This window comes from Hoplias malabaricus, chromosome 7 (assembly GCF_029633855.1).
Source record: "Hoplias malabaricus isolate fHopMal1 chromosome 7, fHopMal1.hap1, whole genome shotgun sequence".
In the NCBI taxonomy this organism is placed as follows: Eukaryota; Metazoa; Chordata; class Actinopteri; order Characiformes; family Erythrinidae; genus Hoplias; species Hoplias malabaricus.
This window is the reverse complement of record NC_089806.1, coordinates 11,300,824-11,324,891: the sequence shown is the minus strand read 5'-3', so window position 1 is coordinate 11,324,891 and position 24,068 is coordinate 11,300,824. Positions and strand designations below refer to the sequence as shown.

Here is a 24,068-nt window from a genome sequence, read left to right as displayed (position 1 = left end):
TGTTAAATGCAGAAAAATTGCATATTTATTTGTGTTATGTAAATTATTAAATGGCCAAAAGTTTGTAGACAATTAGTCATCAGCACATGACTAGTTATATTGAAACCAGACAAAACCACATGTGCATACATGAGCACCTTACCTTACCATCTGGATATCGAACCTCCTCCATGACAACAGCTTTACTGCCTTCAGCAGCAAAAGGCATGTAACTGTTATTCATCCCAGGACTGAGAAAACTTACCTGAAATAAAACACAATTATGTGATGGTAACACTCCCCAACTGTAGAGAATAACAGAATCTATCATCAAGCCTATCACAGGCCTTACAGTCTTACACTCCTCTGATATGTAAAAAGTGGAACGTGGTAGTAGCTGGAGTGTTATTCAGGTTTAAATTGATATAAAATATGATAAGATAAATTTAGCTTTGCCTAATGTTTTAACATAAACCTCCAGGTTTCTTATATAAGAGTGTTTATTGCTGTTGATAGTTACATAGACTGCAATGTAATCAACTGCATTCCAACAATTGCTGATTAGTAAATATTATAATAAGCCTGGTATTTTAAGGAGGAAACATCCGGTTTCTATAGAGTGTGGGCTGAAACACATCACTGTTTCTATATCAGTAAGAAGGAAACATTCTTTGGAAACATTACCACTCCACAATATCTCCGTCATGTCTGTTCATCCAAGCTCTGACTCAGAACATGCTGTTTTTTTTGTTGATGTACAGTGAGTTCCACTTTAGCACAGAACAACTGCTTCTGTCACCTTTCACCCTAATTTGCCTCCATCAGAACAAGCCTTGAACAAACAGCATTTAATATAAATGTGACCCCCCCGAGCTTTGTCTGAGTTGCATGTGAAACACTTACTAAGTGTTACTTACTAACACTTACATGTTGCTCTATGTAAGTTTGGAGACCTCAACATATATAAACACAACATATTAATGAACATGTGATTGTGCTTCAGTCCCTTTGCCTGAGTGGATGAATTTGAGGATGGTGGTTGAACAGGAAGAGTTTTCTAAAGAGACCTTTAAAATTTGGCATGTTAAAATTCAGGTGTTAAGGTTGAGTGAAATGTGGAAGCACAAACCTTTGCTCTGTTGTTACTGTATGGAACCGTGTCACTCTCTTCTGGGCTCAGTGACTTTGTAGACTCCCTTGAATTAGAGGAGTCCCTACCTTTTGAAAAATAGATGACATATAAGAGCAATGTATACAAGTGAAATTTGATCAAGCATGTCCTACAGGTCACTGCCTCCACTCATTAAAGAATGCCATAGAAAACGGTTTTACTACTATACTACCTTTGCTTTTGCATTAAATGCTAGATTATAATGTTTGGATAAACAAAGTACACACTCACTTATAGAACAGGTTTCCCACTCTTTCTTTTCTTGACCTCTATTAATGCAGAGCTTGTTCAACTGAAGGTGCACAATAAAGTAATAGATTACTGTATAATATTCAGAGAATACAATTATTTTGAAATAAAATTAGCCACTAAACACTTAAACTATGAAAAGCAGAAAATCTTAAATGAAAAACAAAATATTTATTGGGAAAATTCAGCTTTTTATGGCTGTTTTTAAAAAGAAAATCTCCCTAATCTTCATAATGTTATATAACAGACTGGAACATGGTGATGAGAATATTGAGCAGCACTGACAAGTGCTCTTTGACATTCACCACATAAGAATTCCTATGCTAAGTTTTACTGACCTCTGTTCCATGGTTTATTAATCAGTTAACCGGATCCATGAATTATGAAAAGAGCCAACAATGGCGATCTAAAATCAGGTTTTAACCCTTACACTGTGAGAGATGGCGTTGGGCATATTCATTACACAGGTAGGAATTATTGATGCAGTTCTGGGTCGATTAGCTGTGTGAACCATCATGAACTATTAATGGGCTGCTTAACCAGCTCTTCAGACCACATTACACACTCGAATGAGCCAATAGAAATCAAATTTACCTTGACCACAATCTGTCAAATGGTTTTATTCAATAAATGTAATGTTCAGTAGGTGTACTGTAATTGGGGTTTTTAAGCATTTTGACTGTGAAGTAATGCACTGTGTTCTTTGAAATGATAGAGCTCCATCGAATGGAATGGAATGGAATGTTTATAATCCAAATCTAACCAGCCAAAGATCAGTGTCTGACTTGACTAAATTTCCCATGGCTGAATGCCATCAAATAAATGGACAGAACAGAAATATTTCACAATTTACTCTAAAGAATTCTCAGAAGAGTAAAAGCTGCTATTACAGCAAAAATGGATACAAATCTATTAATATTATATATTCTGAAATATTTGGACATACATTTGTCTAATTTTGGCCACATAGTCTATATTTAAAATGCTTATTTTAAAATGGATAGTTCCTTGTAGAAGTTCCTGTTCTAAGGAGTGTGCCCAGTTACATCCTACCCATTGTAAAAAATACTTACAAACAGACTTTAACAGCATTCAGCGAAGTTCCTGTTCTAAGTTCCCTAATAGCACTGTCATTATGAATGTGTGCAAGTACAGAATATATAAATACACACACACACACACACACACACACACACTGTCCAATAAAAAACATGAAAAACAGTAATTTTACAGGAGAAGGAAAACCCTTTTAATTTTCAATATTTAATATCGACATGTGCCATGTGCATGTGTGTGTATTATATACATATATATATATATTTTACATACAGACACACACACACACAAATGATCCATAAGAACACCTGTCTAGCATGCTGTCTATTTCAAACCTATGTCCTCATGAATTCCTGGATCGCCACTAGAACACTGCCCAGTGCATTCCACTCCCTCAGCTGGCTTGTCTTCTTCCCACTGGTGCCATGATTTCAACACAGAAATGTCACACATGTACCTGGCTGTCCAAGAGATGGACAAGAAAACTGGACTCATCTGACCAGGCAATCATTTCTCATTGTTTTCAGGTTCAGTCCTGACATTCACAGGCCCATTACAACGATTCAGATCATTTTGAGGATGTTCATGGATGCCGTGTCTTACTGCAGTTGGTTGCTCTTTCATTATTTATAAAGGTGAGAGAGCAACGGAGAGCAAAATTCAATATCTTTGGCATAAGTTTGAGTTAAGTTTGTGATGCAGAGTTCATTATCCGACATCAGGACCTGACCTCATTGATGCTCTCACGGCTGTATGACCTCAAATCCCAGCAATGTCCCAGCATTCACTGTAGAGCCACCCAGAAGAGTGGAATCTGCCTTTATTTATAATACCTTTATTTCAGCTGATATTTTGGATGTGCCAGTGTCCATAAATTATGGGCCATAACTTTTGCCAATTAGTCATATTGTATTGTATTAAATAAAACAAAAGAAATGTTAGTATGCTGACCATGTTTCCTGCTGTTGTGGCCTCGTTTCTCTCCCTGAGAGCTGGAGTTGAGCTCCTCCTGTGTGAAACTGATCCCACACGAGCAGAAGCCTCACTGCCTTCTGCACTCTGTCAGAAAACACAACATTCAAACAGTACAACAATACTTAAATATATTTAAAGATCCTACAGAATAAAAAACAAACAAACAAACAAAAAAACAACAACAAAGGGTATATATTCATAAGCACTCACTTCAGATTACAAAAGAGCCTGGGATCTGAGTACTGTTTTAGAAACAGCACCAGGTGAAAAACTTAAATTGTGTGCTGCCACATTACTATAAAAATAAGCAGTTTTCATTCTAAAAATGCATCAACTCTCTTAAAAGCTCAACTGTTTTAGAAACACATAGGTAATTTATTTATAAATGCCATATTATAGGGTCTGTTGTGCTCTGCAAGTACAAATTTGCATAAAATTCAACTAGTGGAGCTCAGGCAGAGTACAAACAGCGTAAAACATGCAATGGTCTGTTCAGCTGAAGAGCTGAGTCAGAGGTGTCAGTTCAATATTTCTTCACAATGTAGTCATTTGCAGTCTGACGTAAAATTAATCCAGTTTAGAGTGATCATTATATTACACAGGAATCAGCAATAACTTTATGACCACCATCTTATTTCTACACTCACTGTCCATTGTGTCAACTCCACTGACCACAGGAGGACTTTGCAGTTTTATAATTAAGACTATAGCCCATTTGTTGCTTTGTATATTTTATTTCCCCCCTTTCAACCTGTTCTTTAATGGTCAGGATTACCCCACATAGCAGGTATGATTCCGGTGGTGGATCATTCTCAACACTGCAGTGACAGTGATGTGGTTTTGGTGTGTTAATATGTGTTGCGCTGATATGAGTGGATCAGACACAGCAGTGTTGCTGAAGTTTTTAAACAATGTGACCACACACTGTCCACTCTGAGACACTCCTACATCATTAGTCCACCTTGTAGATGTAAAGTCAGGGTAGCTCGTCTGTTGCTGCAGTTTGTGTTGGTTGTCTCCTTGTCCTTGGACACAGTGGACACAGGATGCTGGACTATTTACAGTCCAGCAGCGACACAGAGGGCTTTAAACTCCAGCAGCACTGCTGTGTCTGATCCACTCATACCTGCACAACACACACTAACACACCACCACCTCGCCAGCGTCACTGCGACTCTGTGAATGATCCACCATTCAAATCATACCTGCTCTGCTGTGGTCATGTGGGGGTTCTGACAACTGAAGAACAGGGTGAGAGGAGGAAAATAAAATACAGATAGTAACAGATGAACTACAGACTGTAATTATATAACTAACAAAGTGTGACTGTGTGATCAGTGAAACTCTGAATACACAATGTATTCCATCGCGTATATCTGGCTGCACACCTTAAAGGGACCTGTGCTTCCTTAAAAAGTAGGTCTTCCCTTTCCTATACAAAGACTCTGTGTTGGCCCCCCAATCCAGTTTGTTGTCGAGGAGGACACCCAGGTATTTGTACACACTTAACATGCTGACCCATGGTGGTAAAGGGCCTGGTTGTGGTCACCTTCATCCTGAAGTCTACCAGTTTGTCTACCCGGATGTTTGTCTGCGCAAGTACATAGAAAACCCAGCAGAAATATCAAAGCATCTTCTTGGGAAATGCGTACCATATCAGCATTTGTTACAAACAGGAAATGTAATCTTCTAGATTACACTTCTAGATTAATTTATCAGAAAGCCATCTGAATAACACTTCTTATGAAGAATATTTGCACCTTAAACATGCTGACCTAATGTGAGAGCAGACTGCAACTTTTACGGCTGATGGTTCACAACAGATAATTTACTCTAATTTCGCAACATGCGCGAAGAACAGAATACAAAAGAAAAAGCAGAGATTCTGTAACAACAACATAATCCAACCCTGAGGGAAGGGACTCTGGAAAAAGTGCAAGTGGATATGTAGCATTAGCCTAAAAATATAGATAAAATATAAAAAAATAATGTATTAAATAATAATTGTGCTGTAAAAACCTTTGCGTATACTGGCTCAACTACAACTAACATGCTATTAAAATGTTAATGTTTACACCACTACAAGCTATGAATCATACACAATAACAAAAGTAAGGTGCCTGCAGTATGTTTAAGATATTATATCATCTACACCATAAAGAGATCACAAGCAAACCACATGTGACTGATGTGTTGCATCACACCAGCTCAGGTCATGCAGTTTGAGTAACTCCATTTTAGGAACAGAGAAGTCTGCACCACTCTGTCACAAGGGTTTTGGGTGTGGCAGGAACATGATGTTCAGTTTAACTAGAATTCAGATCAATTTAGTTCAAATTATTCAGTTAGGAACAGCAACGTTGTCTTGCAGAGAGTGGATCCTGAATATATTTTAAATGAAAATTCTGAAAGAGTCACAGGTTACGTTTGGCTCTGTGAGTGAATGGTGTGGGATCTGATTGCTGCACAGCTACAGAAATAAGGCTAAACAGAAAAGAGTCTGAGCAAGAGATGCATCTCTGTATTCAATCCTCTTAAATGCAGGGCAATAGAGAAACTCCTCAGATTTGTTTTGTTGCTGTCTTCACTGCTTCTTGCCATTGGAAATTTGGCTCCAGTCCACACACAATATCAGGCAAAACTCTATCACAAACCTGGGCTAAACTGAGAATCAAATGTGATTAACACATTTTAAAATCTTGTACAAACTGTTAAAGAAAAGGGAAAGCAAACATCCATATAGTTCTATTGAAAAGATCCACCAATTTGTCCTGTCACCAGTAAATAAATAAAACTTGGTGAATGTAAATTATACTAGTTACAGAAGAAACTGGGCCCCTGTGGATGCAACCACACCTTGTTAAATCATGCCAAAGTTCTGAGGGCATGGATGGGATTAATCAAGTTTGGGCACATGAAAAGTTGTGCAAAAAAACAAACAAAACAAAACAGAGGTTTACTATACACTTGCAAAAAGATTAAATATATATGTTAAATGACAATAACAAATTTGTTGTTAACAATTTTATTTGTGGTTGCAGATAGTATTGGACAATAGAGACCACTCATTATGTTCAAGTCAAAAACACTAAGTTAACCTAACAATAACAAAAAGTGTTATGTTATTCAGTGCAGCAAAAATGAGGACTGTAGCTAACGACTTTAATGTCTTGGTGCTGAATGATAAAGCAAATAAATCCACGTCTGAGTTTCTTGCTGGAACCACCACACCACAGATAGTCAAAACTCTAACTGTCACTAGAGTGTGTGTGTGTGTGTGTGTGTGTGTGTGTGTGTGTGTGTGTGTGTGTGTGTGTGTGCTCACCACAGCTACTGCAAGCAAAGTGGACTGCTGTGTTTTCGTTGTTAAAATATTATGTTTAGCCTTAAACTTAAACCAACAAAAATCATAAATTCACTCATAATTTTAGGGGTGCTCTGACTCGTTTTAAGTGTGCTTGAGCACCACTGTAACAGGGCTATACACCTTTGGAGTGAATAACCTTTTGTCTTTATTACAGCTTACATTCACAGAAGACATGATTCTAGTTTTTTAAACTAGCTACAGGGATAATGTTTCAGAGTCCTGTCTAAAATCTTGGCTTAATATTTGGTTGCACTTCCTGCTTCTGAACAAGTGGTTTCTTACCAAACATCCTGAATGATGTTGACTGTGGTATCCTGAGTTGCCAGTCCATTGTACTGAGAAAACCAGCAGTTTGAGAGTGTATGGGTCTAGGGTAAGATTACAATACTACAGATCTACACACCAGATTACTTTACTACAGGTCTACACAACAGATAAAATTGCTACAGGTCTACAGACAAGATTACAATACTACAGATCTACACACCAGATTACAATACTACAGATCTACACATCAGATTACTTTACTACAGGTCTACACACCAGATAAAATTGCTACAGGTCTACAGACAAGATTACAATACTACAGATCTACACACCAGATTACAATACTACAGATCTACACACCAGATTACTTTACTACAGATCTACACACCAGATTACTTTACTACAGGTCTACACACCAGATTACAATACTACAGATCTACACACCAGATTACAATACTACAGGTCTACACACCAGATAAAATTGCTACAGGTCTACAGACAAGATTACAATACTACAGATCTACACACCAGATTACAATACTACAGATCTACACACCAGATTACTTTACTACAGGTCTACACACCAGATAAAATTGCTACAGGTCTACAGACAAGATTACAATACTACAGATCTACACACCAGATTACAACACTACAGATCTACACACCAGATTACTTTACTACAGGTCTACACACCAGATACAATTGCTACAGGTCTACAGACAAGATTACAATACTACAGATCTACACACCAGATTACAATACTACAGATCTACACACCAGATTACTTTACTACAGGTCTACACAACAGATACAATTGCTACAGGTCTACAGACAAGATTGCAATACTACAGATCTACACACCAGATTACTTTACTACAGGTCTACACACCAGGTTACAACACTATAGATCTACACACCAGATAACATTACTACAGGTCTACAGACAAGATTACAATACTACAGATCTACACACCAGATTACAATACTACAGGTCTACACACCAGATTACATTACTACAGGTCTACACACCAGATTACAATACTACAGATCTACACACCCGATTACCATACTACAGATCTACACACCAGATTACAATACTACAGATCTACACACCAGTGTGTTGGACCACACTTGGCTACAACTGCTACAACATTTCAACAAATGCATACATACATACACACATTCACATATACACTGTATAAAAAACATCTCAAGTTACCCAACTCACAGTCTTTAAGTCTTAAAAGTGTCTTTGTATATTGCACAGTCCTTTAGCATTGTACATCACTCTCAATATTGCACAACTCCTAAACCTTATTCAAAAACTTAAAGGAAACTGGCACCCATGTGTTTTTATTTCTATTGAGCCTACACCTTGGCAAACAACCTTCTGCCTGACAGTAGGAACTGGTACTCTGAATAGGACAGTTTAGCTGCTATTTTCTATGCTCCTCTGTGAACAGATCGCTCGTAGATAGCCTGTAGAGACTTATATTGTTTCCTCCCTATAACCTTCATAGCTGTCTTAACCACAGAGATAAGCCAAGATTTTAACTGCCCTAAAAGATTTCCACATCATGCCTGCATACCATAGTCAACCAAGCTCTTTAAAACCATGTGGTAGAATACAAATATAAGCCTCTGGCTGATCACATACGGTATGAGACTTCTAAAAAAAATATAAGCTTTTTTGTAATCTAGAGCACAGACTCTCACCTTCCAGGTGAACACACTGTCTATATAAACACCAAGGTATTCATAAAAGCAAACCTGTTTAATGGGGGTGTCATGAATGAACAAAGGACAGACTTCTACTAAAACTCTGGTGCCAAATATATTTTTCCGCTTTCATCAGATTTACAGTGAGATTATTTACATCACATCACTGAACAAAAGTTGCCATCTCTGAATGTTAGCTGGATGTACCACCATCTTTATATATAATATAAATTCAGTACATAGTTGCCTGAATGTCTACTCATACATTAATTTGTATACAAAGTTTAAACAATCAGTGAACTCACAAAAGCCTGGAGAGCATCAGTACTGATAACTGTGTAGTGGTGTAATGTTTTAAGAGTGTGGGAACTGTATGCACATGCAATGACTGCTGCAAAATGGGGCACCATGCTGGTATGGGTTCTTCTGCACAATCCTTCAGTAGTAGGGCCAATATTCCAACAGGACTTTTTTAGTGCACAACTGAAGGAAACTGAACTGAACCCTGTGTGGGTCTGCTTCCAGCTGTACCCAGGATCACATAAAATAGTTCCAAACACATAGTTACATTTATGAGTATATTCTTTTGTTTCAAACCTATGATAAAAATTATTTAATTCATTAGCTTTATGTAAACATCTGTGGTAACAAGGTGATTTATATTTGGTTCCATTTGGGTTATAGCTTTCATGCAGTCGCAGAACTTTTTATAGTTTGTTCTATATCTCTTTATCACCCCCAGGCTTCTTTCAGCAACTAGTTATTCTTTTGGTGACACTTTAAACTTTTCTCAATCCCAATTCCTAAAAGCTGCTTTTTTTGCTATTGATATGATCCTTTACTTGTTTTATGTATGGCTTATTGTTAGAATATATTATTTTGTCTTTTTTTAACAAGCACATTGTCTGTACAAAAGTTTATATGATCAACATAACCACATGAATTAATTAACACATGTATTATGGACAGGGCGGCACAGTGGTGCAGCAGGTAGTGCCGCAGTCACACAGCTCCAGGGACGTGGAGTTGGTGGTTCAAGTCCCGCTTGGGGTGACTGTCTGTGAGGAGTTTGGTGTGTTCCTCCCGTGTTCCCTTGGGTTTCCTCTGGGTGCTCCAGTTTCCTCCCACAGTCCAAAAACACATGTGGATTGGTGACTAAAAAGTGTCCATAGGTGTGAGTGAATGTGTGAGTGTGTGTTGCCATGTGAATGACTGGCGCCCCCTCCAGGGTGTGTTCCTGCCTTGCGCCTAGTTATTCCAGGTAGGCTCCAGACCCATCGTGACCCCGAACTGGAATAGTAGTTACAACAAATGACAATGAATGAATGAATGTATTATGGACAATGACCCAAACTGTAAATGAGAAACAACTTTCGATGCTTTCCTACTTCCACAACGTCACAGTTTTAACCAATGGCTGAGTAAAGTCTTATATACTGGTATTAGATGTACTGTGCTTTAAGAGTTTTCTAAGGGGGGTTAGGTTTTTCTAACCATTCATAATGTAACCATAACATTTATCTAAATATTACCATCTCTTGTTCTTCAATTGCTTCCAGTTTACAGTGGTTAAAATCACCTAAAATGAAGGAAGAGGCGCCAGTTGAGCACTGCTTTGGACACAGTTGGCTAGAACATATGCAGCTCTTGATGCATTAGTGCTGGGTGGTACAGATGATCACATTTCCAAATTAAATAAATATAACAGCCTTAAGCTCAGACAAATACTGTCAACGTCAGGAGTGCAGATAGCTTCTCTTACTGTGTATTATTTGCACCAACTCTCAAAAACATACAGACACCTCCACCTCTGCCCTTTCCTAACGATTCATTTCTATCAGCACGAACAAGCACGAACTCTTTTGCTTTTCCACTGGCCAAATCTGATACCTGGACCCTGGAACCAGGATCTTTAGTCCCTGCTTACATCTGGTACAAACTGAGCAGTGTAGGTACTATATGTAACGTGTACACATAGCACAGCGAGGTTATCGCTGGTTAAGGTCTTGCAAAACATAGTGGAAGCAATTTATTCCTGATGTATTCAAGCAGAGGCTGTTGTCCACTGAAGTTGTTTGACATATCACAAAAGACCCCAAAAAAGTTGCACCAGTTCCAACATTTTTGTGAAAGTCACCATATTCTTACTATATCTCTAAATCATATAAAACCTAAAACACAAAAATATTAAACCAACAAAGAATACTCCCAGAGTTAGTAAGACTTAATTTGGTCTAGTAAACTGGCCTCATTTTAGCAGTGTACGATAATGCTTTACTTTTTTTTAAATTCTCAGAACTCTATCAGCATCACTTTGTACAGAATACAGGTTAGAGTTAGGAAGCCATATTGTTTAAAAAGGTTTACTGGACTGTTTTGTTCATCACTTATAATCAGATGATTTTGGTAGTTATTAGAAACTACTATATGAAATTTAAATTTTGAAAGAGAATATTCTGCGAACCCATTTAATAAGTTCAGCTTTTCCATAAAGGTTAACAAAAAAACAAAAGGCTGCCATAGATTAAATCTGTCCAGGTGCATGGATGTCCAATAAGCAGGTATCCTTTTTTATTATATTTATTTAAAATAAGTTGTAATTCATATTAAATTAGCTTTTCCTAATTCAATGTAACTTCATTGTATAATATATGTATATTTTTGTGTGTAATTGTCAATAACAACATAATACAATGTATTTCATTAGTCAGTGTTATTCAAGCATTACTAGGATGATCTCCACTTTGCTGGCTATCACTGAACTGGCATGGTGCTACTCCTTTACCTTGCAGATAATTTGTAAAGCAGGTACTGAATTGACTGTTATATCAACATTTACAATGTTGAATAAAAATCCACCATTTTAAACAAGTGCCACTTCAATATAATCCAAGCCGAATATGAACTCATCTTCTGAAACTCTGCTGTGGCCCCTTCACACCCCCATATAGCCTTCCAGGAGGCAACTTTCCCAGTCTGAGAACCTGGATGTTTCAAGTGTGAGAAATCTCACCGTGACTGGTGATCCTGTGTGAGGGGAGGTGCTGTCGGTGCTGTGGTTTGGTCTCTTACATTCTGCAGACTCAGGAGACTGGCTCAGCAGCAGCTGGTTCTCTCTGGTGAGAGCGTCCACACGACTCTGCAGCTCACTGTGAACCTGCCACCACTCACATTCCCTTTTATTCAACTGCGCTTTTAGAGACTCAATTTGCTGCCTGAGATCCTTCACACACACACACACACACACACACACACACACACAAAAGGTACACAGTGAAAGGTGGATTTATTCTATTTACAAAGGGTGGCTGTGACATATTTGTGGGATATAAGCTATGAATTGCAATGGGATTTTTAAAAGGACCACAGCTTCTGAAGCTTTAGAGTTGTTGCCTGAGATTCTAAACAATCATATGCTAAATAAATGCTCTGGGGGCAGCCGTGGCCTTGAAGTTAGAGAAGCGAGCATTTACGGCTGAAGTGCCCTTAATCAATGTGAAATTAATCGATGTCCATACGAACAGCCAGACCCAAGGTTTTCTTACAGAAGATTGTCTATAGCAGGGATCACGAATAGCCGTCCCACAGTCCGGGTCCTGTCACAGACACTGTCCTATCCGGACCTGAATCTGTAACTGAAACTATTAAGAGCCGTTTAATTTTGAACAGAAAGTTTGTTTTAATTGGTGTAATCTTCTAGTTGTTACAGTTCAGGTTTAGCGCTCCAGGGAATTACCAGAATAATCGCATGCGTTTGTGCATGTCACACATGAGGCTACTCAGCCAATCAGAGCTCTGCATTATGATGAGCGCCGTGACTCCAATGAGTGACACACACAGGGCAGGGCTCCAGACGGCACTGTCCTGGGGCCAGTAAAAATAGCCCAAAGGGACGTGATAAAAGCTCTTTTGGGACACTTTCCAGAAACTTTAATAAGAAGGGAGCGATTACCGGTTGAAATTCTTATAACGCTGAACATGGATCTTGTTTACGAATAAAGTACCGTCCTTCAGCATAAAGACCCATTCGGCTTGCTGTTAAAAAAGTCCTGCCATCCAGGATTAAGAGCCAGAATCAGATTACTGGTTAAGGAAAAGCAGTAAAGTCAACTGCAACTACATATTTAATTGGGGAATAATTTAAAATATGCATTTGTTTTTAAAATAAATCTGTTTTATTTGTAAATTTTACTTGAAATAAAAAAGTAAATTTTATTTACAGTATTTGTTATTTATAAATCTTGTTGAAATATACTGAAATGTAACTGAAAGTGTAATTTGATTTGTCATATAATTATAAGGCAATTTTAATGTACAGGATACTGATCATAATGCAAATTATTGAGAAAATATTCTCTAACTGAATTTTAATTAATTATCCCTAGTCTAGAGGATCACACTCCCTCTAACAAATTGTTTTATTCCCACAGTGAACCTAGTCTATCACTAACAAGTCTCGGATTTGTGCCACAGTCACCCTTCGCTTGGTTCAGAGCATTACAGACCACAACATGTAGGTACTCACCATAGCTAACCAGGAAAACCTGACCCTTGTCGCCTACCCTTTACTCCCATATACAAGAGATTCACTATGAAAACAGACTGTTCTCTTGTTGTATAATAATGACTAATAATTATATCCCAAAGCTTAAAATGGTATTTAACTTCTTTGGTACCTGAGGCTTGTTGAACTCCTGACCTTTGTCCTCAGGGGTGTGATGTGAAGATTTTGGGCTTTTTTTGTTAGCCAACTGATCCATTTCAGTTCTATCAAGATCAAATCATGTAAAATAGATTGTTAATGTATTACAGGTGTATTGGCACATACATGAGAATGTGAATTGTCTCACATTAAAATTAATGACATATATCCAAGTGTAAAATGGAAATCTATCTTATTTCAGCTTTATAGCTTTTAAAGCTTGTAACAGGAACTCTTTAGCAACCCTTTGCTTTGTCCTCCTTTCACAAATCTTTAGGACATCGTAGGTTGGTTTCATCTAAATACTGTGTGAGTCATCTAAAATTCTAAAAAAAAAAAACATCCAGGAAGTCTGACATATATTAAAAGACCACATCAGAGATTTTCAGCCTAATTGCCATGTGGTATAGGGATTGACATCACACTGGCATGACATTTAGAAAAATACTCTGACAAAATTAGGGCAAGAATTTCAACATCTCCACACCGACTCCTTTTAGTGCATCTGCTTAGAATAACTGATTTTCTCTTTTCATTCTCCACACAAGGAAAACATCTGCATTATGCACCATGTTCCCAGATGTCACACTCAGAGATTAAGTTGAAAACTCTACACATATTAATCACTAAATCTTCTATAATACCTGATGAAGGTCAGCGCTTTGTCCTGCTCTGTCTTCATCTTGTCCATCATCAAGTAAGTGCTTGGTGTAGCTTTGGTGCCCAAGTCATTCTTGCCCAGAACTTTCTTTGATGGTTCATTACCTGTAAAATTTCATAAATAGAAACATTGGTTTGGAATGGTGTTCTCTGAAGTGAGGAAGCCCCATTTATCAACTTTGGGACTGAGATGGTGTTTGTGATCCAGAACCTACAAACTTCCAAAAAAATAGACTAAAAGCTCTTAATATAATAAAGATGTTAAAAAAATCTCTCATATATTATCAGGGATCCATCAAACTAAAGGTGTGAGTCCAAAGTTTAAAAACCCTCTCACCATTTGCAGAGTGCTGAGCATTACAGTCTCTGCCCAAGTGTCCACTGTCAGCTTTGTCTTGTCTAGTAGAACTGATCTGAGGGAAGATCTTATTCAGAAGGTCTGAAGAGCAGGATGTTATAAAGCCACCACTGTCCTCTGTGGCCCTTTTATTTTCAGTTTGATGAGCTCTTGCATTTGCCTTGTTCTTCTCAGTCTCAGACCAGCTTAGACACTGGAGTTCAGAGTGACTGGCCTCCTCAGAATCAGACGAGCTGGAAAACTGTGCTGCGACACAGTGAGGAGCCTTGACTCTGTCCTGTGGAGAGTCCCCAGTCTCACTCGGAGCATCACTGGCATAATCCTCATCAGATAACTCCAGCTTTGATGCATTTGAAGGTGTTGGAAATCGACTTTGAGATATTATAATATTATCTTCATCACTAGAACTGTCACTAGAATTGCTATCAAACACCAGCTGCATGACCTCAGTGGTCAGACTTAACTTTTCTAAGCTTGGTTCAGCTTGGATAGCATGTCCATCCAGACTGCAGGGTGAATGACCTTTTCTTCCACATACTCTCACAATGTGGTCATTTATCTTCTTAAAGCTGACCCTTTCTTCATATGGACTGGCTTTAAAGTCGCCCTTACTATTTGAAGGTTTAGCATAGCTTTGACAGAGACTTTTATTTTTTAATTCTCCAGTCATAATAGGTTCTTTTGAATGTTCTTCACATTTTTGGCAGGATTTACCATCAGGATCCCAAGCTTGAAGTACACATGAAGTTTGTCTTTCATCTGATGGAACCACAGCACCACTCCCTTGTTCTTTGACGTCATGTGAAGGAATACTTTTACTCTGAAGCCTTGCAATTGCAGATCTTTGACCACTGGGGTGTTTGCCTTCACATTTCATCTTCATAGATGAACACTGCAGTGCTGTACTTCTTATTAGTTCAGTATAATGGCTACTTTTAATCCATCTCTCAGTGTCACTGTGCTGTAGAGAGGATGCTGAGGTTCTCTGCAGCTGGACAGAGTCCATGTGCTTGGCCTTTTGGCTACTGGATGTAGATTGGATCTTCTCTATACCATCCCTGCTCTTTCCAGTCCTAGATCTGCCATCCCCTTTACGAAGGAAGCTCCTCTTCTCTGTCCCTCTTTCCCCTGTTATGATCTGAGGGAGTGTACACAGTAAAATAACCAGCAATGCATTAAACCTACAAACGTGCCTCCAAGTATTTGTTTTATACTTTAAAGACATAGTTAAACTGAAAAACTAGGGCATTCCGTTTATACAGCATTTATGAACATTGTGACGCTGTATTTAGCTGCTAGGGAGTAAAGAGAATTGAAATTTGAGGAGTGAGAACTCCCTGTTTGGAAAACAATGGCTATGTTCAAAACTAATTATGCCAGAGATTCACATTATTCTTAAAAAAAAAATGCTCCCACCTGCTTATGAGGTCTTTGGACTAATTTATCCACTCTCAGCTGCTCTTCAACAAGATCTTCAAATGTTTTCTCCTTCTCTTTCAGCCCTGGACAAATGGGCCTGAGTAGATATAACAGTATTAAAATACATAGACATTTACGAGTACTACAATGATATACTTTACTGCTGTTTAAAGCTTCTGTACAGAAAACATAATTAATCATAGATTAATCTAACTCTAAAAACCAGTTTATCTTTAAGCATCATATTGTGTGATTTAGTGTGCAGCACCTTTCTTCAGGGTTTGCCGGAGGTATTCTTCTCACTCCAAATGGACTGATAGAGCTATTCTCCTCAACAGACTCGGAGCACTCCTCTTCTACAGGAGACAAACTCCTTTTTGTACTCGCAGGTTCTGGAGGAACCTGGTCTAAAGCATAAAAAGATCACTGACTCAAAGAATGCTCACTTAATTTATTGAGTAGAACATTACAAATCTTCTGTTAACCTTAACACTTTAATCACACCATCAACCTTTTGATCTTTTTTGGAAATTGACCAGACAACATGTTTTGTATATATTTGTACTGCTTTGGCAAATGTTACATTTAAGGCATCTATAAAAGACTTTAACGAGACATTAAATTAAAAAATCTAACAGGAGCAATAAAACATCTGAATGGGGTCATGTCCTCTTGCCTGTCTGTGAATCATTCCTTTTTAAGTTCCAAACAAGCTTAGACTTGTCAGATATGGTTACTGATGTACTGAGCCTGAGTATATAGCCAAAGAAAGTTGTATAATAAAATAACACAAAAGAAAACAAGACAAAACCTAAGAACTTAGAAAGTAATTGGTTGTATTTAAAAAATTTTTTTAAATCATGTTAGCCTGTTTATTGACTGCTGTTTTTAAACTCAGGATTACGTTTAATATTCATAAAAAATGTTGAGTCCTAGCCAGAAATAATGTGTACCAATTAAATTTATTATGCTTCATACACTTGACAAATGAGGCATTTACGCTTTGTAAATGGATTTATCTTTCAGCATGATCTTTATTGCACAACCATTAACTCATCAGCCGATATTACTCTGTAAAGGAAATCCCCAAAGAACCAGCTGAAGGTGGATTGAGGAATAAAACGTTGTCTTGAAAGATGACAAATGTGGCGCAGTTACTAGAGGTTGATGTGACTGATGACATTTTTCCATAGAGGTTTTTTTTTTTTGTGCCTGGGTCATTCTCTCATGGGACTGGCTGCATATCTCTTGAGCTTGTTGTGACGTGCCTCCTCAGGCATGGGAAGTGTTCTGCCAACAAGTCTGAGCAATTTAAAACAGCAGCAACAGAGACACTCTGATGCACTCTGCAGCAAGCAAGCAACACACAGAGCTTCTGGAAGACCAGCCACTAAGCATGCGGCTTGAAAATCTTTTTAAGGATACAGTTTTTGCTTTTTTCTCTTTTTAACAATCACGGACTTGTTTACATTCCTGGACACCTAATTTCACAAGGGAAGAATTTTTGACTCCAAGGAGTGGACAATGGGCTTCAACCACCCAAGCGAAAACTGTACGGCCAGAAACCCGGAGTTGTACATGTTCTACTTCTCTGTGATGATAATGGAGTTTATCCTGGCTCTTCCTTTGAACGTTTCCGTGATGTACATTTTCATCTTTAAGCTCAAGTTCTGGAAATCAAAGAGCAACAATATTTTCTTGTTTAATCTCGTGCTGGCTGACATCCTGCTGCTTATTTGTTTGCTGGTAAGAGCAGACAGTTTTCGGAAAGGAGAGAGACGCAGTGAAAATGACATCATGTGTAGAGCAGTCCTCTTCCTGCTGTTCCTGAACCGAGGAGCCAGCATTGGTTTTCTGACTATTGTTTCCATTAACCGTTACTTCAGCGTGGTGCATCCAGGAATAAAAAACCCCCTCAAGATTCTGAAACGCTCCGTCCTCATCTCCATTCTTATCTGGATATTACTGCTCCCTATGACCATCCCAACGATGCTGAAGACCTTCGAGTGCTGCCAAACTTACAATAACCCCGATGATTACATTGTTGTGGAAGTCCTCAGAGAGGTGGTGTTTTTCAGCCAGGTCCTGATCCCTTTCACAGTGTTGGTGTACTGCACCATACGCATCACCAACCGCTTGAAGGAGAAGAGTGTGGGCGATAGGACCAAGCTGCAAAGAGCCATGTTCCTGGTCATCGCTGTCATTCTGGTCTTCTCTCTCTGTTTCTTGCCATCCGCCTTATCGAGGATGGTGCTGTTGATCATGAGGGCGAGGGAGGATGCCAAAGCAGAGGAGATTGCAGTTCGAGTTCATGATGGTCTCATGTGCCTCTCCTATTTGGACTGTCTCCTGGACCCCATCGTGTACTGCCTCAGCAGCACGAAGTTCAAAGATTTATATCTATCAACCTACCTTCCCTTTCTAATGAAAAACAAACACTTAGAACATCGGTGAGGTTCGTTCATTATGAGTGAAATATTTAAATTATTTCCTTTCAAACAGAAAACTTGAACATGTAGCCTAGCTTAAACTTCAGTTTTATTTAACAGGTCTACAGATAATTAAAGTTACTGAGCCATTAACGTTTTTCTCTGTTAGCGTGTGTATTATAAATGTAAGAAAAACAAAGATGCAAAATATTGAGATAAAAAGTGTGCCACGTTGTTGTTATGTGTATCTGTGTCTTACAACATGTTTTATAACATTTTGTTTTGATTTTAGAGGGGTATACAAGGTCATTATAAATATGGAAAAAGCTCAGGCTTCTGTATTTTATTACTTATTTTATTACTTATTAGTCTGACAAACATTCTGTATTTTTGTGTGCTAAATGTTCATCCTTGTTTGGTATTATTTATACAAAGTTGGATGTATTAAAAAAGCCAAGCTCCAATTATTTGAAAACTGAAAAAAAAACCTCAATATCTTATGTAAAAAAGTGTGTTTTATTTAGAGACATTGCTAAAGCTTGAGCACATACACCATTATATACCAAAGAGTAAAGTCACTGAGAAATACTCCTAATAATTCTTTAGAGTACCAATGTTAGAGTATTAAAATAGAAAGTGTCTCTGGAAAACAGCATCTGCCAAATGTTGCATTCCGTTAATTACCCAGAGCCTTTAGAGTCCTCAACAGAGTTGAACAAACACTTTGCTTTGAGGTAAAAATACAATTATCTAGATAATTAGTGTCACATCTAATACATACACTTTGCCCCACCACCCCTTGGTATCCCTTCTTGTTTGGGCACAAACAGTGTAGTCTGCACTGTCACTAAATCTGAGTACAGCATTCTCAAGAGAAGGGAGGGGCAGCCACTGAGACTTTCTTTTGCACAGGGTCTAGAAATCTATGGACTGGTTGTGTTCTCAGCCAGCACCATGTTTGCTTAGCACAGTTAGGAGCTTAGCGTTCTGTTCAGACCACATTAAATAGCTGTGGGTCCAAAAGACCTCGTGGCAAATTTGTACAAGAACGGGCTAGCACTGATATGCATTCCTATGGAAAACAACATTAGCCAATGTCTAGAAAAAGAAAATCATTTGGGTGGAAGCTTACCAGCTTTGTGTTTTGCCTGAGAACAAGCTGCCTCTTCTGACTCCTGTCTAGCTCTATTACTTGTGTGAATGACTGAATCCATTTCAGGACACTGTCCCGGTGAATGGCCAGGGAACTGAGTCGAGAAAGTGTGGGATAACATTTGTCCTGAAAGAAACAGGATACAAATCAACATCTGAATGCACTTACACTGGATTTCACAGACATATTTTACTGCAAAAACTGTGTGTGTAAAGTTTGTCTGTATTTTAAAGTATATTGTATATATCCTGTGAAAGGCAAATGTATATTGTTCCATAAAAGCTTTTGCAATTTTGTGTTTAAATGTTTTTATCCTATCTGTGAAAATCTCTTATGCCTCCACTAAACTCATTTTAAACACTGGGTCTGTACTGAGTCACCTACCACAACAAGTCTCTTCATGAAGCTTGCTCTAATTAAAGTCAGTCATGCAAGCATTCCCATGTCAATAAGCCTTACGGGGTTTCCAGATATGTCAGTATGATAGATTTCTGGTTCATAAAGCACATCTTAAGATTTCTATAACATGGTTCAATAATAAAGGAATTGTACATACATACATATGTATGTTTGATAGTATATATATATTTATATGTTGCACATGACTATTTTGAAGAATGTAATTTAAAAAAAATAAGATTTTGGCAACAAAACAACATTTAGACTGAACTGCTTGTTTTAATATGTGTTAATGCAAGTCTAACTAAAAACCTCCCTAAAGATCAGTGTGATTTTCATAATTTAGTACAGGTTTTCTGCAGCAGCCTGGTTTAATTGAGATTCTAAGATGATAAATGATAATAAAATATTATTCATTCCTTCATTCATTGTCTGCAACCGCTTATATCCAGTTCAGGGACGCGGTGGGTCCCGGAGGAGGAAACCAGAGCACCCAGAGGAAACCCACGAAATATTATTTATTAACTTATAAATTAGTAACAGTGTAATTTAATTGGGTTATTGATTTAAGCTGCATTCTGCTTCCTCTTGATAGAAGAAAATCTCGATCAAATACAGTCAGATCTTTAAAAAAATTTCCAGATTTTTGTATGTGTTACATTTTGTATAGAACTCAGATCTCAGACTGATCCCAGCGCAGGTTTCCAAAGTGTATGATCTGTCAAAGCAATCCATGGTGTTTTATTTGTTTACCGGAAACTTTGGACTTTACAGGATCTGCTGATCTTTAAACAGTGGTATTGCTGAAAACATTTGAGACTTTCTAGACTTGTCAAGACATAAACCAGAATCATCCATCAGTAACTGCCGTGATAATTACAGAGGCTTGCATTACTGTGTAGAAGAGAATTGTAAAAAAAGGGTGGGTCCTCTACTCAGGATGATTGTATCTTTTCTTTTGAATGACTACATTATCAACCTACATTCTCCATGATGTTATCCCCCTTTGGCTTTTTTTTCCCTCACATGACTGTATCTCTGAGCTGGAAATGAGACTTGCAGATTCAGTCTACATTTGATTGACAACGTAGATCCCTTACAATAAACATTGCTTAAATGTGGTTAAAGAAGCATGTGCTGTTTTAAATGTCTTTATGTGAGTTTTGTTTTTTTGTAATACTACTTATATAATCATTGTTTTTCTCGTTCTCAGTATTGAAAACTCAAATCCTAAAATTTGGGAAACTGTGTGAAATGTAAATAAATATAGAGAGTATCATCATCATCTTTCCCGCTTATCCATTTCAGGGTCGCTGTATATAGAGGGTAGTTATTAGTAAATTCTTTCTGACTTGTATTACATAGAAAACAGTACAAAACATGATATCTGATTTATTAAAGGGTATTGTTTAACTATACAATCAAATTTAATACCTGCATCACATATCAAAACAGGTTTTGAAGGGACCACAGTTTGAGAACTGTTTCAGAACAAAGGATCCAGACCTATTCTCTGTCAGACTCTGAGTTTTGCAATTTACGGTAACAACGTGGATGGTCCTTTTCGTCCTTACACTTTTGAACATAAAGGTACTAATAAAAGTACTAACTTTTAAAGTTTTAAACCTTTAAAAACCCATTCCTTGAGCCCCATTTCTTAAACGAACCAGGTTCTTTGTGGAACAAATAGAGGTTCTTCTGTGTCATTGCTCAAATAACCCTTGGTAGTACCTTTATTTATAAGAGTGTAGCCTGATAAACACAACGTGAATTATATTCACAAACTTGACTCTGCAGAGAGAAATGGTGTTTATTGACAATGATTGTAATGATGGATTTTAACACAGGGACGCATGAATAATAGACGGCCATGGCCAATCAACTGGGTAATCAAATGTGGTTCCCTACATTATTCATAATGCACAGTATGTTTGTTGATAATAATATGCTTAATTTACTTAGAAGTATTTCACAATTTTGGAGCTGAAACTCTAAAGGATCTACCACCTACTGAGAGCCAACATTAGAAGACCTAAGTGGCTGGAGAGTACAAATGAAGGAGTTCAGTTAAATATCAGGGTGCAAGACTGTGTAGAGACTTGTAGGAGAGTAATAGTTTTAATTGTATATAAAAGGTAGACAAGTAGCCAGTGTAGATTAGGAGTAATGTGGGTGGATTTCTTAGTGTAAGACAGAATTCTGGCAGCAGAATTTTGAAGACACTGAAGTAAGCAAATAGTTTTATTGGGAATACCTATAATGAGGGTAATATGCATTCATACATGTCATGGCAACAAGACACTCTTATAATGTGGAGAGTTTTAGCTCTTGCCCTCAGAGTGATTCATACACTTCAGTAGTCTTGTGTTGCAATGCATTGGGATCTGAAACTGGGTAATATTTTGTTTTCACGGCTGTTTACTAAACTCGCTCGTGTACAGTGAATTGCTTAAGATTTTACATCATAAATATTCTTCCCCTTCTAAATAAGTAAATACCCAGTATTGCAAACACAGCACATGTCATTCTGTTTAAATCTTTAATATTTAGACTGTGACTCTGGGTGGTGTTGGTGTGTGAACACAGGTTTGTGTAATATCCTTAGAATTGAGTGTATTTTTGAAGCAATACTGGTGCCTTTTTAAAATGTTGTATTTTCTATGGTGTCAGTACAGGGTGTAAGGTGAATCCAAGCACATATGTAAGGTTGGGATCATGAACATTGATGTATGATTGGTCTCAGTAGGTTTGTTTTAACCTTAACCATCCACCTCACAGACTGTTACTCATAATGTGTATTTGCTTGCTTGGTGTGTCATGTTTTATTGACTTACCTGGACTCAAGAAGAACAGCAATGCATTCTGCTCATGAAGGACCTTCTGCATCTGCTTTAGCTGAAGCTGTAAACGTTGCTCCTGCACAACAGGCCATAGGAGAAAAACACAAGTTGTATAAATATATTTATGATTATAAACTTGTGAACATTTTTATCATTGTTTTTAATGCTCTATTTAAGTGTGACTCTTGACATCCCATAGCCAATGGCTTATTCAGCCTATATAGTTAATTAATGTACACTGTCCTTGACAAACAACAAATTCAAATAAAAACATAAATAAATCCACTATAAACTATTAAGATGCTTTGCTGACCTCGGATGGCGGATGGAGAGGATGGCAGCTACATTTCAGCGCCACCTGCTGGAGACCACCTGGCTTTACTGCCTCAGAGAGAGAAACTGGACATAATCCTACCACATGAAGACCCCCATCTTCTTCACCTTCACCTCTTGGTCCGTCACAGGAGCAGAAAGGAGCTACAGGTGACCTCACCTCTGAGATTATCTCGACTTCAGCTGCAGGAACCGAAGGCCCGAGGCGGGGGATTTTAGCTGACATTGTCCCTGTAACCTTGTTTTAAAGATTCAGTATAAATAAATTAAAACAGCCAGTAAAACCTCATAAACATGATTTGCTTGTTGGAATGAGTTTTGTGATGTTATATATGTACCCTAATACTTTATTGTGAGGTGCGGAAATAATGTATTATTTTGAGACATTAATTCATTTATGAAATTCCAGTTTATAACTGTAAGATAATAAATCAAAAGTATGAGGACACGTTCTCATGACATTTTGAACGGCATAAAAAAATTAACACGAAGTTAAGCTAGTTACCTAAAAGCACTGAATTAGCATATATTTAAAAGCAAATCCCTCCTGTCTGAGACCACTTAAAAATGTTTTTACATACAAATAAATGAATAAAAATCATACCTTTCTCGTCTGGTATTTCTCTGAGAACTAAAGCTGTGACCCTGTTTTTAACTTTAGCTTGTGTGGGATTAGCCGCTCTCTCAGTAGTTATAGAAACTGTACACAGTGGAGGTTTGGACGCTGTCAGACCTGAACAACCAACCCTCACCTCTGCACACGGAGAAAAGACGTAGCAATTACTCCTTTATATTAATACTTATTCATCTAGCTATGTTTTCTGTACATGGCAATGGAGCAGAGAGCTATAATAGGCGGATTGATATAAAAAAAAAGCTTTAAAGGACCTGATTTTGTACTTAAACCTTACTTCCAAACATTTGTGAGTAACAATAAGTTACATCCACTTCTGAGCAGCAACGACAGTCTCAAATGGGCAATTTCAAAC

The 24,068-nt window shown here is 37.8% G+C and overlaps 2 protein-coding genes across 5 annotated transcripts in view; one reads left to right on the top strand and one right to left on the bottom strand.

The window, feature by feature from the left end:
* si:ch211-140l13.3 (centromere protein J) overlaps nt 1–24,068 on the bottom strand; it is a 27,076-nt gene extending 3,008 nt beyond the window's left edge. The window contains exons 1-15 of one of the 4 annotated variants that reach the window (XM_066677145.1): nt 23,991–24,068; nt 23,684–23,833; nt 23,060–23,262; nt 22,741–22,822; nt 19,487–19,633; nt 16,194–16,332; nt 15,923–16,022; nt 14,486–15,644; nt 14,133–14,253; nt 13,463–13,553; nt 11,800–12,009; nt 3,407–3,514; nt 1,382–1,442; nt 1,109–1,197; nt 143–244 (exon numbers count right to left, since the gene is read on the bottom strand). In XM_066677145.1, coding sequence (XP_066533242.1) covers nt 143–244; nt 1,109–1,197; nt 1,382–1,442; nt 3,407–3,514; nt 11,800–12,009; nt 13,463–13,553; nt 14,133–14,253; nt 14,486–15,644; nt 15,923–16,022; nt 16,194–16,332; nt 19,487–19,633; nt 22,741–22,822; nt 23,060–23,262; nt 23,684–23,833; nt 23,991–24,000 — 2,772 coding nt within the window. In that variant the 5' untranslated portion in view covers nt 24,001–24,068. Of the gene's footprint in view, nt 1–142; nt 245–1,108; nt 1,198–1,381; nt 1,443–3,406; nt 3,515–11,799; nt 12,010–13,462; nt 13,554–14,132; nt 14,254–14,485; nt 15,645–15,922; nt 16,023–16,193; nt 16,333–19,486; nt 19,634–22,740; nt 22,823–23,059; nt 23,318–23,683 lie in introns of all 4 variants that reach the window. The other 3 variants (XM_066677147.1, XM_066677146.1, XM_066677148.1) reach the window with 3 other exon arrangements.
* On the top strand, nt 17,260–19,471 carry gpr31 (G protein-coupled receptor 31). Its single transcript, XM_066677149.1, has one exon. The coding sequence runs from the start codon at nt 17,450–17,452 to the stop codon at nt 18,377–18,379; it is 930 nt and encodes a 309-aa protein (XP_066533246.1). The 5' UTR covers nt 17,260–17,449; the 3' UTR covers nt 18,380–19,471.

Bases quoted from the DNA above. Each gene is read 5' to 3' on its own strand.
- gpr31 (XM_066677149.1), top strand. From the start codon at position 17,450: ATGGGCTTCAACCACCCAAGCGAAAACTGTACGGCCAGAAACCCGGAG.